Here is a 16,884-nt window from a genome sequence, read left to right as displayed (position 1 = left end):
GTGGTATCTGACAGTTTTGGGGTTTCGCGCCCCGAACTTCAGAAATTCATAACTTTTGCATACGAAATCCGTTTTCGACGTTCTTTATATCGATGTGAAGGTGAGATTATGCTCTACAACTCTCGTTTAGACTCCATTGGCTATTTTTGACTTGATTTTTAATATATTATAAGTATATTACTTATATATTATTTTTAGTAGGCCGGGACAGGAAAACTCTGTTCGAAATTCATAACTCCTTCATCTGAACTCCGTTTTCGTCTGTCTTTTTATCGTTGGAATACTATCGATGAGATATTCAATTCTCATTTAGAAATTTTTGGCTAAATATCACTCGATCTCTATTTCGAGTATTCGGGCTGCATACCGCTAAGTCAAAACTTCGAAAAATCATAACTTCCTCATACGAAGTCAGATTTGGGCGTTCTTTTCATGCACGCTCTCGGTTTAACGAACTCTACGAGTTTCGTTTAGATCGCTAAGGCTAAATATTGCTCTAACATAAATTTCACTTTTTACGTCATTCAACGTCGTGCCGGTTCTGTCGCGAAACTTCGACAGGTTATAACTTCTTCGTTATCACTCGGATTTCGGCATTCTTTATATATTCGGAAACCTCGTTTCCACTACTACAACATTATCCATAGATATCGACTTTATCTAACATTTCATTCTGACGCTTATTTTTATTCTTAATTAAATTAAGACACACAATTAAGCACATAATACATAATACTCAAATAATACACTTCTATTATTTCAAAACGGGTTACAAAGGTTAACCTGGACTACTATATCAATGTTAATGACAAGCCCGGAAATACAGGCGTTACAGTTCTCTCTACCTTAGAATGATTCCGTCGCCAGAATCACACACCAACAAACAAATGTGGATAGCGACCCATCATGTCACTCTCCGTCTCCCAGATGAGATTCGGCCCATCATGTCACTCTCCGTAAACACAGGCGTTACAGGATGCTTCGAGGAGCAAGCTTGTTAGGAGAGTAATCCCGAAGATAAGGATAAACCAAACACCCATAGGTTCGAAAATTGTTGTATGTGGGTGGCCGAAGAAAAAGGAGCTCAAATGGAGAGTTTTTATTTAATACATGTGTAGGTAGACGATTTATGATATATACAGCAGAGCTAAAAGCGTCCACCCAATAAGGTGTGAGAACATGTGCATTGAAGAGCATAGCGAGACCCATTTCGACAATATGTCGATGTTTACGTTCAGCCCGCCCATTTTGTTGGGGCGTATACGGATATGAGAGACAATGAAATGTTCCATTATCTTTAAATATGTGACAGACTGCGTTGTTGACAAACTAACCGCCACCATCACTTTGAAAGACTTTGATTTTTCTGTCAAATTGTGTCTACACAAACTTAACAAAGGTAGAGAGAACCGTATAAAATCCAAATTTTGTCTTTAATGGGTAGAACCAAGTCAAACGAGAGAAATCATCAATAAACACGACATAATAGTTATAACCATCCTTAGAAATAACGGGTGAAGGACCCCATAAATCACAATGAACAAAATCCAAAGGTGCTAAAAATCGTTTATTATTTATATCAAAAGATAAACGATGTCCTTTTGAAAGTTGACAAGATGAACAAACAATGGGTTTCGGTAAAACAGATGTAATCGATAAATAACCCATCTTATTTAAAAAAGAAACAACATCAAATGCAGCATGCCCAAGGCGAGAATGCCACAACTCGTAAGAAGCACGTGCACGTTTATTTGTGACAACAACGAAGGCCTGAGGTCCATCATGAAGAACGTAGAGACCGTTTTCACATCTTCCCCGTGCTAATATTTGGTTCATTTCCCTGTCCTAAATATGGAAGAAAGGTTAAGAAACATCCACATGATTGTCTAGAGTGAGTTTACTAATTGACAAAAGGTTTTTTTTGTCAAATGTGATATAACTAAGACTAGCGGTGTTAATCGGGTAAATTTTTCGGGTTTCGGGTAATTCGGGTAATTCATATTAAAAAAATTACCCTTTACCCTACCCAAACTAAATTCGGGTAATTCGGGTTTGGGTAATTCAGGTAGTGGGTCGGGTAAGGGTAATTCGGGTATTACCCGATTTTTTTTAGTGACACCTAAAAATAAATTTAATGAAATAAGTATGTAGTGCTCAAACTTTGAACATTGAGATTTTTTACTCAATAATATTTGAGATATCAAGTATTCGTTTAACGATTTAATCGAATCTAATAAGATATTAAAAAAACAAATACTTAAAAGAAATAATAACAACCAAAATTACTTGATATCAATGTATATGCATATATTTTGCATTTAGATAAAAAAAACTCATGTCTTAAATCTAGAAAACATAGAAATCCATTACATATTATGAAAAAAATAACATTCAAGTTCCAAAAGACATTCATAAATATACTCGTCTTCTTGCACCTACTCGTTCTTCTTGCACATTCACTACTTCATCTTGCTCAATTCTATATAAAAAAAGTCAAATAAAATTAGTATTAAAAGGAAAATATATTAAATTTACAATAATTAAAATAATGAACGATAAACAATTACCTTTGTCAATTTGTTGATTTTCTTCCCAATCTTTTTCATAATCGATCGTGTCACTTATGCTACCCTGAATCCAGTCTTGTGTACAAATTAAACTTTCAACAATCTTAGGAGTCAAAGAACTCCTAAACGGATCCAACACCCTCCCACTAGTGCTAAAAACAGATTCCGAAGCCACGGTTGAGACGGGAATGACAAACACATCTCTTGCCATCAATGATAGAACCATAAATCTTGAACTATTCACTTTCCACCAATCTAGAATACTAAACATTTCTAAGTCGTCTTCAACACTTTCTTGCAAATATTTTTCTAACTCCCCAATTGATTCAACTATGTTCGTCTTCATCTTTTCTCTTAGTTTATTTCTTAATGGGAGATTAGGTGCCATAAAATCCGGGTTTTGGCGTTTCCCTATTATCAATGATGAAGTGGTAGACTCGGCAGTACTTGAAGTAGAACTTGGAGAATGAATTTTAATATAATCATTATATAATTCATACATAGAATCCATGATATATTTCTTTTTGGCCTCCACCCCCTTTTCTCCATAACGATCCTCAAGTAGTATAACCAAATACTTTACTTTGTTCCTCGGATCAAGAATCAAAGCAAAGTAGAGCAATAAATTCATTTTTTCTATGTCGCCAAAATACTTATCAAACTTCATATTCCTGGCCAATGCAATATCACAAAGACTAGAAGGAAATAGCATCATCCAAGAGCGTACGAATGAAATATATATCTTCAATGCATGTGTTTGATGTCATATAAAGTGTCCCAGAAATCTTCAAAGTAACATCATGAAAAGGTTTTAAAAAATGACATACATTCCTAGCCCTTTCCCAATCGCTTGATGAAGGTATCGACAAACCCGCCTTTTCAATTTCGCACCAAAAATCAAATTCGTCAAGATCATATCTCTCAAAAGTTTTTTGGTAAGCTTGGGCAATTTCCAACATATGGTAAGTAGAGTTCCATCTTGTTGGCACATCTCTCTTCAAGTGTTTTGTTATACCGGGATTAGCAACCTTAGCAAACTCGGTAAACTTATGAATTCTAGAAGGCGGTTGCCTAATCCATTTAACCGCCCATCGAACTATCTCAACCGCCTTATCAACTTTTTTTATGCCATCTTGCACCACTAAATTTAAATTGTGGGCAATACATCGAATATGCATCCATTTCCCACACTTTTGGAGTTTTGAAAACTTTTTTTCATGAAGTCAATTGTCACATCTTTCGCACTTGCATTGTCAACAGAAATTGTGAAAACGTTTTCTATTTCCCACTCCGTTAAACATTTCTCAACCATTTTCCCAATATCAACCCCACGGTGACTCTCTTGAGAAGAAAAACACAACACTTTTTTTTAATTTCCATTCATTATCAATAAAGTGGGCGGTGAGACACATATAACATGATTGTTGTTTAGAAGTCCACGTATCGGTGGTCAAACATATTCTACCAACATTTTTTATAATAAAGTCACGATTTTTTTCTTTTTCGTATATAAACAATTGGTAGACATCCGTTGTGCTTGTACTTCTACACGGAACTTTAAACAATGGTTGAGTAACGCTATTGTAATACCTAAAGCCCGCACCTTCTACAAAGCTAAAAGGAAGTTCATCAACTACCAACATGTGAGCTAGAGCTTTTTGACTCTCATTTTGATCAAATTTCCAAGTTGGCAATTTGTTTTCATCACCATATTGGAAAGCTAGTTGTGTTTGCCCACCACTAAGTTTAGCCAAGTAAACTTTACATTTAGTTAAATGATAACCTAGATTTTTGGTCCCATAACCACCTGATTCGCACTTGTAATTCCCGCCACCACAATGCTTACATTTGCATCTTTGAACACCCTTTTCGTCCTTATACCTTTCAAATTCTTTCCAAACTTTCGATCTTGGGTTGGATTCTTTAGTTTTTTTTTCTATTTTTCTTGTGGAATTTGATCATTGGTTGGGTTGTCAACTTCAATCGTCCCATCTTCCACTTCAATATAGTCATCCGTTTTTGACATCTAAAACAAGAAAAAAAACAGAAAAACTGTTAAAGACATAAAAATCAGGAAAAAAAAGTTATAAACAGGAAAAAAAACAGATAAACTGCTGATGTAAAACATATTTCATCAATAATAGGCTAGCAAAATATTTCAATGAAAGCGATGAATAGCATATTTCTATGCAAAAAACAGAAAAAAAAAATTATGTGCTTTACTTAGTTTTTCAATTAAGCTTATCCATTTAGGTAGTAAATTTCGTGGCATAGTTTTATTTGGAAGTTCCAGTTTTACACACATTATCATATTCCTTCTTTGCTCCTTCTTTTCACATACTATATTTTTGGACGAGGCCTTAATATGACAATTAATGTTCCATTTTCATTACTTCATCTTGTGGGGCCTAATCTATGTCTCTTGATTAATTTTGTTTCCAAATAAGATTTACAAAAATGAAGAACGAAAGCCAAAACAAATGAAGAGTACAAATTTTTTCTACAACTAAATAAAAGAAGAGATGAATTCGAACAAAGTTATAACTTTTCTTTTGGGTGAATCTTTTCTAGTTTATGATATATATTATACTAAACATTTGAACAAATTGTAAATTGTAAAATAAATTGTAAACTGTAAAATAAAAGCAAATTGTAAACACTTGTCTAGTTATGTATTTGACCTCTTTTAACTGTTTTCCAATGCAACTCGAAATATAATTTCATTTGCTTATTCTTATATTATAAACATAATGTTTTATGAAGTACTTCTCATCACCCAACGCATTGTTCAAAAAAAAATTCAGCAATAATTGTGGATCAAGCTTTCAATTCTATAGTAAAACCCACCAATTTATCTACAGAAAAGTATCATCAGATTTGGAAAACAAATATAACTGAACGAAAGCCAAAACAAATAATACTATTAGTTTCCCAAACACACACAAACATAGGGCCCTGTCGCCATGCCAATCATAATCAAGATGAATCCCAACAAATTGTAAACTGTAAAATAAAACCAATGCTTTTGCTCTTTCTTTAAAGCCACAAGAGCCTCATTCAAAGTTGCACTAGTATTCTAATTTGCTATGTCAAAAAGAGGATCAATTTGTTGTTATAACTTACATTTGAGTTTGAAGTTCAAATCCGTGATTTTTTCCTGGAGTGGTGACGAGCTGAAGTGACGTTGTGATGAGCCGACGAACACCTGATGATCGGCGAGGCAGCGCCGAGCCAACGACCACCTGATGACCGATGAGGAGGTGGCGACGATGATCGACGGTGACGAATGAAGAGGCAGACAAGGTTTTTTTTTTACATAGAGAAAATATTTTACATAGAGAAAATAGAACGAGGTAAATTGGGTTGTGATTTGGGAATTGAGACGGATAAAAGGGATATTGCCATATTGGGCCATTATTTGTTATATATATTTTGGGTAATTTAGGTATACCCGAAACCCAATACACTTACCCTTTACCTGACCTAAAAAAATCGGGTTACCCAAATAACGAAAAAATTAACCCGATATCCGAATTACCCGATACCCGAAAAAATCGGGCGGGTAATTCGGGTAACGGGTATTTTCGACAGGGCTAAGTAAGACATCCCGTAATTTAAGGTTAATTTTTAGGGAAGAATTACCCATATGAGAGATAGAAAAAGAGTTACCATTTCCAAAAGTCACGTTTGCATCACCCATGTATGGTTTAGCATGATTAACCTTGTCTGGAGAAGGAGTCATATGAGTCGTTGCACCTGCGTCGACGTACCAATCTGGTGCATTTTGGGTAACATGGCATTATGCCTGAAAAGCTTGTGCAAGATTTGCATCTAATGGTGATGCTTGAGAGGCAAAAGAAGCAAGATTGGGACATTGATTTTCGTAGTGACCATTTTTTCTGCATAACTGACAATGATGAGGACGCTTCCTACGCCCTCTATCGCCAGAAAAATAGACCCGATTGTTATTGAAGGGAGTATCACAGTAGGAGGCAGCCTGAGGTGCAACATATCCATGGAGAGAGTGTAAAAACATTTCATGACTCTCCGCCTGAGAGTGTAAATCACGAAATAAGGGGCGTGTATAGGCTATTCGAATCGATGTTGAGAAGGTCTCAAAAGATGCACCCAAGTCGCAAAGAAACCAATGAACTTTGTCCATCTCATTGACAACATGACCAATAGCGAATAGTTGGTCACAAATATCCTTGAATTTTTGACCAAATTCTGAAACAGAAATAGTACCTTTGGTGATTTTCCGGAGTTGATCATGGAGATTCTGAATTCGCTCGACAAAAGAGTTACTGTAGGCATTTTCAAGAGCCAACCAAACAGAGTGGGCAACAGTGAGACCAAGAATCTCAGCCGCTTCTTCTTCAGAGAAAGAAGCATTGATGAGAATGAGAGCCTTTTGATCTGCATCACGCCAAACAGAGTAAGAAGGGTTGGGAGATTCTTTACCTTCTGTAACAATAATAGGAGAAGGTGATGAAGAAGATCCATCAATGTGTCCCATGAGTTTCTGAACAATGAAAATTGGAATCATATGATTTTTCCAGAGAAGATAGTTACTGGAGAGAGTTTAAAATAAATCATGTGCAAAATAGTGGCCATTGGGAGGGTGCTGTCGGTGGTTAAAGAGGAAGAAGACATGGCAGACTAGTCAAAGTTACAGAGGAAGGAGAATGGAGAACGTAGAGAGAGAGAGAGAATGAACTTTTTAGAAAAATTTGGCTGATACCATATGATAATTGAAAGGGAAGATTTGAATATATATATATATATATATATATATATATATATATATATATATATATATTATAACAAAATAAAGTTATTACAAGAAGATATACAGAGAATAATTTACAAGATAAAATAAATCAACTATTTAATGTAATTGATTCTGTTGATTATTCCTAATATTTCTAAGGTGTAATCATACTAAATTGTTTGTGCAATGTGATAAAAAAGTATTTATCAACCCCCTTAAACCAAAGGAATTTTCTTTGATGAGAAACACTCAAGGATTTAATCACAAAACTCACAAGTTAACACTCTTAAAACTACTTAAATTTCACATCGATTGTGCCTCTATGATGTAATTGTTTATATACAAAATTCACAACCTGTGAGTCTTTCCTTACAAATAGGAATGTAAAATAATCCCAACAATATTGACCAGAATGCTCAGAGATATCGACTTAACCGATTATCAAGTTCGCCAGGTCAACTAAAGATGTCGGTGTGATATTCTTTTACATAGCTCCAACATAATGTATGTAATGATTATCATGTACCAAACACTTGCTAATTATATTGTTAGATGTTAGTTAGAAACAATTAGCTTGATAGTTAGTTTACCCAAGCATAGTTAGCTCATGTATAATTATTATAAAAATATTTCTTTCATTGATGTAATGGTTATACTGATCAATACACGAATTATTACCTTTCAATTCCGTCTTCCTTATCTTCTAATTCATATATTGTATCTTGAAATTGTATTAGAGCTTGAGATATGATCTTCTGCAAATTACACTATGTTCTTATTTTTTTCAATCGATTTGATCTTTTCATCTTATCACAATGAGTACTCTTAATTCTTCTTCGATTGTTGTTGATAATAATAATTCGAATGCTTCGGGAGTTCAATAAGGAGATGATTCTCCAAACATGTTCTTAGTTTCGACATTTCTTACTGGTAATGAAAATTACCTTCAATGGAAGTTTTATGTTCAAATTGCTTTGGGAGCCAAGAAGAAGCTTGGATAAATTGACATAACTTCTTCGAAGCCTGAATATGGTGAAAATGAGATTGTTGATTGGATCAACACAAAATTCATGGTATGAACATGGTTATTGAATTCGATTTCTAAGGAGATCTATAAAATAATTATTTTTCTATAACTGCAAAGGAATTGTGGAACGAATTAGAAGAACACTTTGGTGAAATCATTGTACCATTGATCTATCAACTTCAAAGGCAAATTGCTTCAATTATTCAAGGTAATGATTCACTCTCAAAGTATTACACTCGCTTGAAACAGTTATGGGATGAGCTTAATTGTTTGATTCCTTTACCACCATGATACGTGTGGTTCTGCTAAGAACATATCTAAAATTACTACAATGACAAGACTTATGCAATTCTTGACAAGATTAAGTGATATATATATATATATATATATATATATATATATATATATATATATATATATATATATATATATATATGATAATCTACGTAATTAGATCCTTGTACTAGATCATTTGCCTAGTGTTCATGAAGCTTACTCTATGGCCCTAAGAGTTGAAAAACAGAGGGAAGTGCAAATTAATTTATCTATCGTTGATGATATGGCTACCATGTTTGTGAAATCTTTAAACTCAAACAATAATTTTAAGAAGTAGAGTAATAACTCTCAGTACAAAGGTAAAAAAAGAATACATAATAAAGAATCAAAATGATCGATATTGTAATTTTTGCAAAGTAACTACACATACAGAAGATTCATGTTTCAAGCTCATATGCTATCATGATTGGTAGAATGAGTATAGGGACAAGAAAAAGAAAATTACAACTCTGCTCACTATAACAACCCATATTTTCTACACTTAACTAATTGGGGATTATCAAAAAAAAAAATTCTAACAAATACATAATTCTATAAAAATTAAAACAATTACATCCCAAGATTAATCATGGGTTCACAATAAAATCTAATATATTAAATAAGCAACAAGGAAAAATGTAACACCTGTTTTTCCAGAATGGATCATATGAGGGCTTTGAGGGATCAAAGGAAAGATTTTTGGGAAAAATCTAGTTCCATGACGTGGTGAATGGATGTAGCATCCCAAATTTCCAATAATTTTTTTTAGTTTTAAGTAACGAAATCATTTCCATAAAATATAAAATTCCAATCACATTTCTTTTCAAAATCCATAACATAAAATAGTTTATTCATAACATCAGATTGTCCCAAATAAAATGCCAGAGAGTGCATGTCGCGCCATCACGCCGAGCTCTTTCCCTTAGATCCTGAAGTACCTAAAACAACCAACAAACTGTAAGCTAACGCTTAGTGAGTTCCCCATAACATACCCACACAATCCTAATAATCACATAAACCATAGTAGCCATATAAGCTACATAATCCATGCATATAAACATATAAGGATGCCGTGGAAACCCTCCATGGCCTTACATCGGGTGCCACTGGAACCCCCACGTGGTCTTAACCCACTGCCATGGGAACCCCCACATGGTCTTAACTACCTGCCATGGGAACCCCCCACATGGTCTTAGCTAACCACAGAAATGTCATATAAGCTAAACATGCAAACATACTAAGATGTCATGGAAACTCTCTAAGGTCTTACATTGAATGGCATGGGAACCACCGCATGGTCTTAGTCCATTGCCATGGGAACCCCTCGGGGTCTTCCATGCGAGTATCACAAGAACAACTAGCATATCACAAATATCACGTAATCAACTAGCATTCCTCATAACATATAATGGGCCGGCCTTAGTGCCTTCGACTCATTGGTATGGTGAGGAGACTCACCTTAAATGCGAACTGTAGCCGAGTAGGTCCAAACTCCAAGTATCGGCTCTGCCACCTCCTTAATCATAAACAACTCCTTAGATACAACTCAACCCTTCAAACCTTTAAAAGTCAACTCTAGTCAAGGTCAAAGTCAACGCTCCGAGTTGACCTAACTCGTTGAGTTATCTATGTAACTCGTCGAGTCCATCCCAAAGCCAGAATCACGATGTTGCGATCCAACTCGTCAAGTTTTCCTACAACTCGTCGAGTTCCTCCAGTTTCCAACAGAATCGGGGTAACCTCAACCCAACTTGCCGAGTTCCCTTGTAAACTCGTTGAGTTCTTCAGTCTGTCAACTCACTTGATGCATTAAGCCCTTTTTTCTTGAATCCAAAGGTTCCAAACTTCAGATCCCTAACCATAGAGACGTCCAGAAGGGTAAAGTATCCAACTTTACCCCTAAGATCATCTAATAAGCTTTAGACCCAAACCCTAGTTCCTTTGAGGAGGGCCTTGACCCATTAAGCCTCTAACCCTTGCTTCAACGTTCCATATTATAGATATGAGGTCCTAAGGTGGTTTAATCACGTAAAGTTTCCAACTTTACGTCCATGCATGACAGAACCACCCTCTAAGGTTCATTTTTGGCTTCATAATGGACATATTGCATGAATGGGACATGGAGGTTATTAAAGTTTGCAACTTTAATCCTCTAGAGGTCTTATAGAGGCCAGATCTACACCCTCAACCTCTGGAAACCTATTTTCTTTGGACATCCAAGCCAAAGTCCCAAAACCAAGTCCAAAACTACAAAAAATGAGATCTAGTAAGCTACATGTCAAGGTTATGACTTTATAACTCCAAGATGCAGCCTTTTTTGTAGAGTTTCTGGATCCAAGTTCACTCCTCCAAGCTTGATACCTCTCTCTTCAAAACCTCCTTCAAAGATCTCAAACAATCACTCAACACTCACAAAACTCAATGAACAAGAGGGGAAGGCGATTCTAGGGTTTTAACTGGGCAAGGAGGCTGGTAAGGAGGCCAAACCTAGATGTTAAATCCTTTAAATAGAGTACAAAGCCCCAAAATTAGGGTTTTCATTTCCATAGTCAACTCGTCGAGTAGGTCCTCCCATCTACGCGGCTGGAAAGCTTTCTACTCTTCGAGATCCTTCTAATATTTAAAAAAATAATTCGAATTAATTCATATTTGGACCAAGCGTTACAATGGAGCACCACGACGTGGCGTGACTAATACAGGAATGCACGTTTGGATGGTCGCCACGACGTGGCAGGAGGAAGCCCACATCGTGACAACTGATGTAGTACAAGCCCATGATTTTTAGGGTTTTCTCTCTATTTAAACACCTAATCTCAACGATTAAGGAATCCTCTTCAACCTCTAATCTATCTCCCACAAAACCCTAGCCTCCATGAAGATCATAAAGCTTATTCCTTGGATTTTGGTGAGGCTTGAGAAAAAGGAAGCTCACAAGGAAGCAAAGAAGCAAAAGAGAAAGATTGGATCCATCATCATCTTCAACTATTGTAACATCCGGATTTCCAAGTATGATAAAATGAGTATTATTTTCTAAATGATGAGGAGTGAGTCGACGAGTTGGCGCCTTAACTCGTAGAGTAGGATCGTGACTTAGTGACGTGGAAAATGAATGGACTTGACGAGTCGACAAGCTGACTCGCCGAGTCAGCGTTGTTGGCAAAAACCCTGATTCTTTCGGGCTTCGGCCTATTTAAAGGCACTTATAGCCTCCTTGGCGCTTCCCACTAGTGTATTCGTCCCTTGAGAGAAACCCTAGAGTTATTGTGAGCTAGAGAGGAAAGAGGCTCATTGGAGGTCATTTCTTTGAAGAAGAAGGTCAAGAGTGTTGCAAGGATCTCAGAGGAGAGTTGGTGGATCTGCTTCGTCTTTATTCAAGCTTCATATCTGGTACAAGCTCTTGTTTCCTTGGTGTTTGAATAGATTTCCATTGGTTGTTGAGTTAGGGTTTGTATCACCATTTGGATGGGGTTTTGGGTGCATCCAAACCCTTTTTCGGGTTATTTTGTTGATTTAGACCTTATGAGGTCCAGAGAACCAGAAAGTAGGTAGCTTTGAGTGAGTAACTTTGGAACCTTGAAGCTATGAAGCTTCAATAGAGTCATAATGGTGTATAGAGCAAAATACACCATGCATGAGCCTCAAGTTCAGACCTTTACGTGATTTTTGGGTGTTAGAAGGTCAGATCTATAAGTTAGAGAAACAGATCTGACCTCATAAGGCCAAATGAGTATTGCCATGGAGGAAACTCGCCGAGTCCATGAGAGAACTCGACGAGTCGGATCGGGTTGCCCCGCGATTCGTGATCAGTGGTAACCCGTCGAGTGAAAGGTTAACTTGACGAGTCGAGTGAGGCCTTAGGAGGAATCAGAGGACACACATGGACTCGCCGAGTCACTCGAGTGCACTCGATGAGTCTGGTCAAAGTTGGGCCGTTGACTGGGTTGACTTTAGTTGAACTTGGGAGCTTGGTCACACTGATTCAAGGGAGTCCATGGAGGGGTAGTATGGTCTTCTACCCATTCTTTAGAGATGAGAACATGAGGAGAGTATTGATTAGAGATATTATCATTTTGATAGGCGGAGGATAGGTCGGGGATATTGAGCACGAGAGTTTACTAGACATCATACGAGGTGAGTCTTCTCACTATACATTACCTAGAGTGGTCTCCATGTGCAGACCGGAGGTTCTTATGTGTTATGTGTTTACTTGAGATTATGTGTATTGTGATTTATGTATGCTATGTGATATTTAGACCAGATCGGAGGGTCCAACGATTTAAACCGGACCAGAGGGTCCAACGAGCTAGACCGGACCGGAGGGTCCAATGAACTACGGGACTGGAGGGTCGCGCTGAGACACATTGACCAAAGGGTCTTATCGAGTTATAGCCTCGAGTGGCTTATATGCTGTATGTGGTATGTTGGGGAACTCACTAAGTATTTATGCTTACCGTGTTATGTGATATGCGTTTCAGGTACTAGCGAGGATCGCGGGAAGGCGCCAGCATGATTTGTACACACTGACAGAGGATTATGTTTTTGAGATTTTGGGATATTGTGATTGTGATGACATTTGATACACATGAGATTTTAAGAATATTTATACGAGTTAATTGTGTTTGAAAAATAAAAAAAAATTGTTTTAAAAATTTACGTTGTTACAAGTTGGTATCAGAGCCTTGGTTTGAGGGATTCGGATGCACCTTCGGGCGTATCTGAACTCAAACTGAGGATTTGAGAAAATTTTCCATAAAAGATACAATTTTTATAAAAAGAGTAAAAGATTTTGAGAAAAGCAGAACGGAGCAGTGTGTACGATCTGCCAGCGCCCGAACGGTGATTTCCCAAAATACCCTTACAATATGTGTTATGAGATATTATGTGATATGCTATGCATGCAAGATTAGGCTAGGTATTCATATCTAGGACTAGAGTGGGCCTGATCTGTGATGCCTTAGCCTAGGAGCCACTGCTACTGTGAATTTATTGAGTATGAGTAGCTAGCAGAGAGGAGCTTATGAGAGGTCCACTGGGTGGTAGCATGCACTCATCGAGATATAGGTACTTGTGAACTGGAATCCTAGGAGGAGGACTTGGAGTGATTACTGATGTGGTGTGGAAGGTAGTATAAGGGCATGTACTACTGAAAGCATTGGATCAGTGAACAGCCCAAGTAAGAATCCTTAGGGTACTAAGGAGCAAGTAGGGTTGAGTGATAGAGTGCGAGAGTGCTCGAGCGAGTCTCTGATTTCTTTTGTGTTGTATTTCAGAGAAATTATGGTGGGTACGCGCCACACTCCAGGACTAGCGGTGTTAGCGATGATGAGATTCACAAGATGATTCATGATGAGGTGGTTGCAGCCATTCAAGCTGCGATACGAAAGATGTTTGGGTCTATCAAGACCATGCTGATCGAGACATTTGATGAGCGATATGATGCTCTTACCGATGATGTTGTTGCTGCGGCCACCGCAACCATTGCCATTGCTAGGCCACAAGGGGGTGACTTGTTGTTGTACCGGGAGTTCAGCAACACGAAACCACCAGAGTTTGATGGGACTTAGGATCTGATAGCCGCAATGAGATGGATCTCTGACATTGAGGGATGCTTCTACACATGTTCTTGTCTGGAGCACCTGAGTGTACGGTTCGCGCTGAACCAGCTTCGCTTGGGAGGGAAGGATTGGTGGAAGTTTGTGACGACTGACTTTACTCCTGTAGAGATTACAGCGGTGACCTGGGAGAGGTTCACCACCATGTTCCGATATGTGTATGTCCCCCCTATGGAGAGGGAATGTCTAGGTCAGGAGTTCTTGTCCCTCAAGAAGGGGATGGAGTTCGTGACTGTGATTACACAGATGTTTCACGAGAGGGCGTTGTTTTGCCCTGAACATGTGTCTTTTGAGCAGGCGAGCATGAGTCGAAATCTGAGTATACTGAGGAGGGACATTCGTGAGTCCCTGGCGAACTCGACATACTGGACATTTTCCGAGCTCCAGGCAAATGTCCAGAAGAGGGAGATTGAGCTAGAGACTTAGGCTAGGGAGGAGGCCGAGTCTCAAAGGAGGGATAGACGGCCGACACAGTCTCAGCCGGCAGCCAAGCGGACAAAGCCCGCTGATTCGAGATCTGGAGGTCCGAAGGGCCGCACTTGCAGGAAGTGCGGCAAGAGCCATGAGGGAGTGTGCAGAGCAGGGGTGTGCTATAAGTGTGGCAAGGAGGGGCATTTCGCGAGGGATTGCCCCAAGGGGTTTGCAGTTTGCTTCCACTGCAACCAGACTGGCCATGGGAAGGCCGAGTGCCCACAGCTACTTCAGGGATCAACTTAGAGATCTGCACCTACTGCTACTAGAGCCACCGAGGCTCGGCCAGTGAAGGCTGAGGCACCGAAGACTCGCAGGAGAGCCTTTCATTTGACAACGGAGGAGGTCCGCACAACGCCCGATGTCGTGGCTGGTATGCATTCTTTTATTTACTTATTCTGAGTTCGAGATATTGTGTGACATCCCCAAAATCACGGCCAGAAAAGACCGATTTTGTTTATGCTTTATAAAAATCAGAGTACTTCATTTTATAAAAAGGTTGCGGAATTTGTTCCCAGAAAAACATGGTAAATACGTTATTAAAACATTTTCGAAGAAACGTATTTATTTCATTTTAAAATGTTTGGGATGTCATCGTTAATACCGAAACATAAGCATAAACAGAACTTACAATGATTTACACTAGTGATCTACATCTCTTTTAAATCTCTCAGTGTAATGTCACTTCACTTCGTCACCTGTGATATACATAAACTGAGTGGGTCAGGTTGGGAAACTTGGTGAGTACATAGGGTTTTCAACCCACAATAATATAATTATTATGTTCAATCAAACGATCAACCCAATTACCCATCCCCATTATCTTCTTTACTCTTTAAGGATTTAACCTAAGAGTCATCTCTCCTGCATTCGTTTATTCCGAAGTCCCTTACTTCCAGGGTTATAGGACTGGCACTAAATCCATAGCTGCCAATGTTCGTTCATAAAGCACTAATTCCATAGCTGTTATAGTCTATTCATCGGGTACTAAATCCATAGCTACTAGTCTTTATCTAATAGGTACTAAGTCCATAGCTACCAATGTTCAACAGGTACTAAGTCCATAGCTACCAGTTCCTACAGGTACTAAATCCTTAGCTACCAGCGTCTAACTAATAGGTACTAAGTCCATAGCTACCAGTTCCCAACAGGTACTAAATCCATAGCTACCAACGTATACTCACGTCATCTTCTATCTCTCATCATTCATCTACCCATCTCATACCCAACATTTTCGTATATATAAGATACGTATACAATTTAAGTCCTTTAAAACATGTATAAAACGTTCAACCAGCATAGACAACAAGTATTCAGATAATATGCACACATAGCACGTAGTTTATATAAAATACTTCATATCTATGTGGAAGATGAAAGTAACTATGCACTCACAACATGTAATATATATTAAATACTTCATATCTATGTGTAAGATGAAAGTAACTATGCACTCACAACACGTAATATATATTAAATACTTCATATCTATGTGTAAGATGAAAGTAACTATGCACTCACAACACGTAATATATATTAAATACTTCATATCTATGTGTAAGATGAAAGTAACTATGCACTCACAACACGTAATATATATTAAATACTTCATATCTATGTGTAAGATGAAAGTAACTATGCACTCACAACACGTAATATATATTAAATACTTCATATCTATGTGTAAGATGAAAGTAACTATGCACTCACTTGAGAAGGTGGTGACTCGGTACTCGGACAACGCTTCGTTTACTTTAAAATAATTTCCTTCGACGAAACCTAGTATTATTACCACTAGATTTTAGTCTAATATTTACCGTGACTAATTATTAGTCTTATTATTATTATTATATAAGCGTTTAAACAATACTTTCCAACCACTATGTACAGACAGGGGCCAGACATAAAACACCGGAGGGCAGGACCATTTTGGCATATAGCACTTCTGAAATCCAACAACCCTATGCGGCCCTTTAAACCAGATTCCCCGTACCGTGAGTAGTTAAAAAGATATTATAACGACACTTATATAAGTCATAATAATAGCTCAAATATTTATTATAAATTTATAATAACAATACTAATTTTAAATATAAACTATATTTAAAATAGGGTAAGCAT

The 16,884-nt window shown here is 37.6% G+C and overlaps 1 protein-coding gene across 1 annotated transcript; it reads right to left on the bottom strand.

Moving 5' to 3' along the window:
* Nucleotides 1-2,459: 2,459 nt before the first annotated feature.
* LOC128126745 (zinc finger BED domain-containing protein RICESLEEPER 2-like) lies at nt 2,460-4,421 on the bottom strand. Its single transcript, XM_052764844.1, has 6 exons — nt 4,414-4,421; nt 4,111-4,307; nt 3,813-3,908; nt 3,395-3,708; nt 2,568-3,309; nt 2,460-2,479 (listed from the first exon to the last, which is right to left on the bottom strand). The coding sequence occupies exons 1-6, from the start codon at nt 4,419-4,421 to the stop codon at nt 2,460-2,462; spliced, it is 1,377 nt and encodes a 458-aa protein (XP_052620804.1).
* Nucleotides 4,422-16,884: the final 12,463 nt, after the last annotated feature.

Source organism: Lactuca sativa, chromosome 6 (genome assembly GCF_002870075.4).
Source record: "Lactuca sativa cultivar Salinas chromosome 6, Lsat_Salinas_v11, whole genome shotgun sequence".
NCBI classification, from domain to species: domain Eukaryota; kingdom Viridiplantae; phylum Streptophyta; class Magnoliopsida; order Asterales; family Asteraceae; genus Lactuca; species Lactuca sativa.
Note: the sequence above shows the minus strand (reverse complement) of the source record. Positions and strands in the feature narration are given on the sequence as shown.

Excerpts from the sequence above, each read along its gene's own strand:
- LOC128126745 (XM_052764844.1), bottom strand. Across the intron at positions 3,310-3,394 it reads ATTGGGAAAGGGCTAGGAAT|ATATATATTTCATTCGTACG; the intron begins GTATGTCATTTT and ends CATGCATTGAAG. Across the intron at positions 2,480-2,567 it reads AAATCAACAAATTGACAAAG|AATTGAGCAAGATGAAGTAG; the intron begins GTAATTGTTTAT and ends TTTTTTATATAG.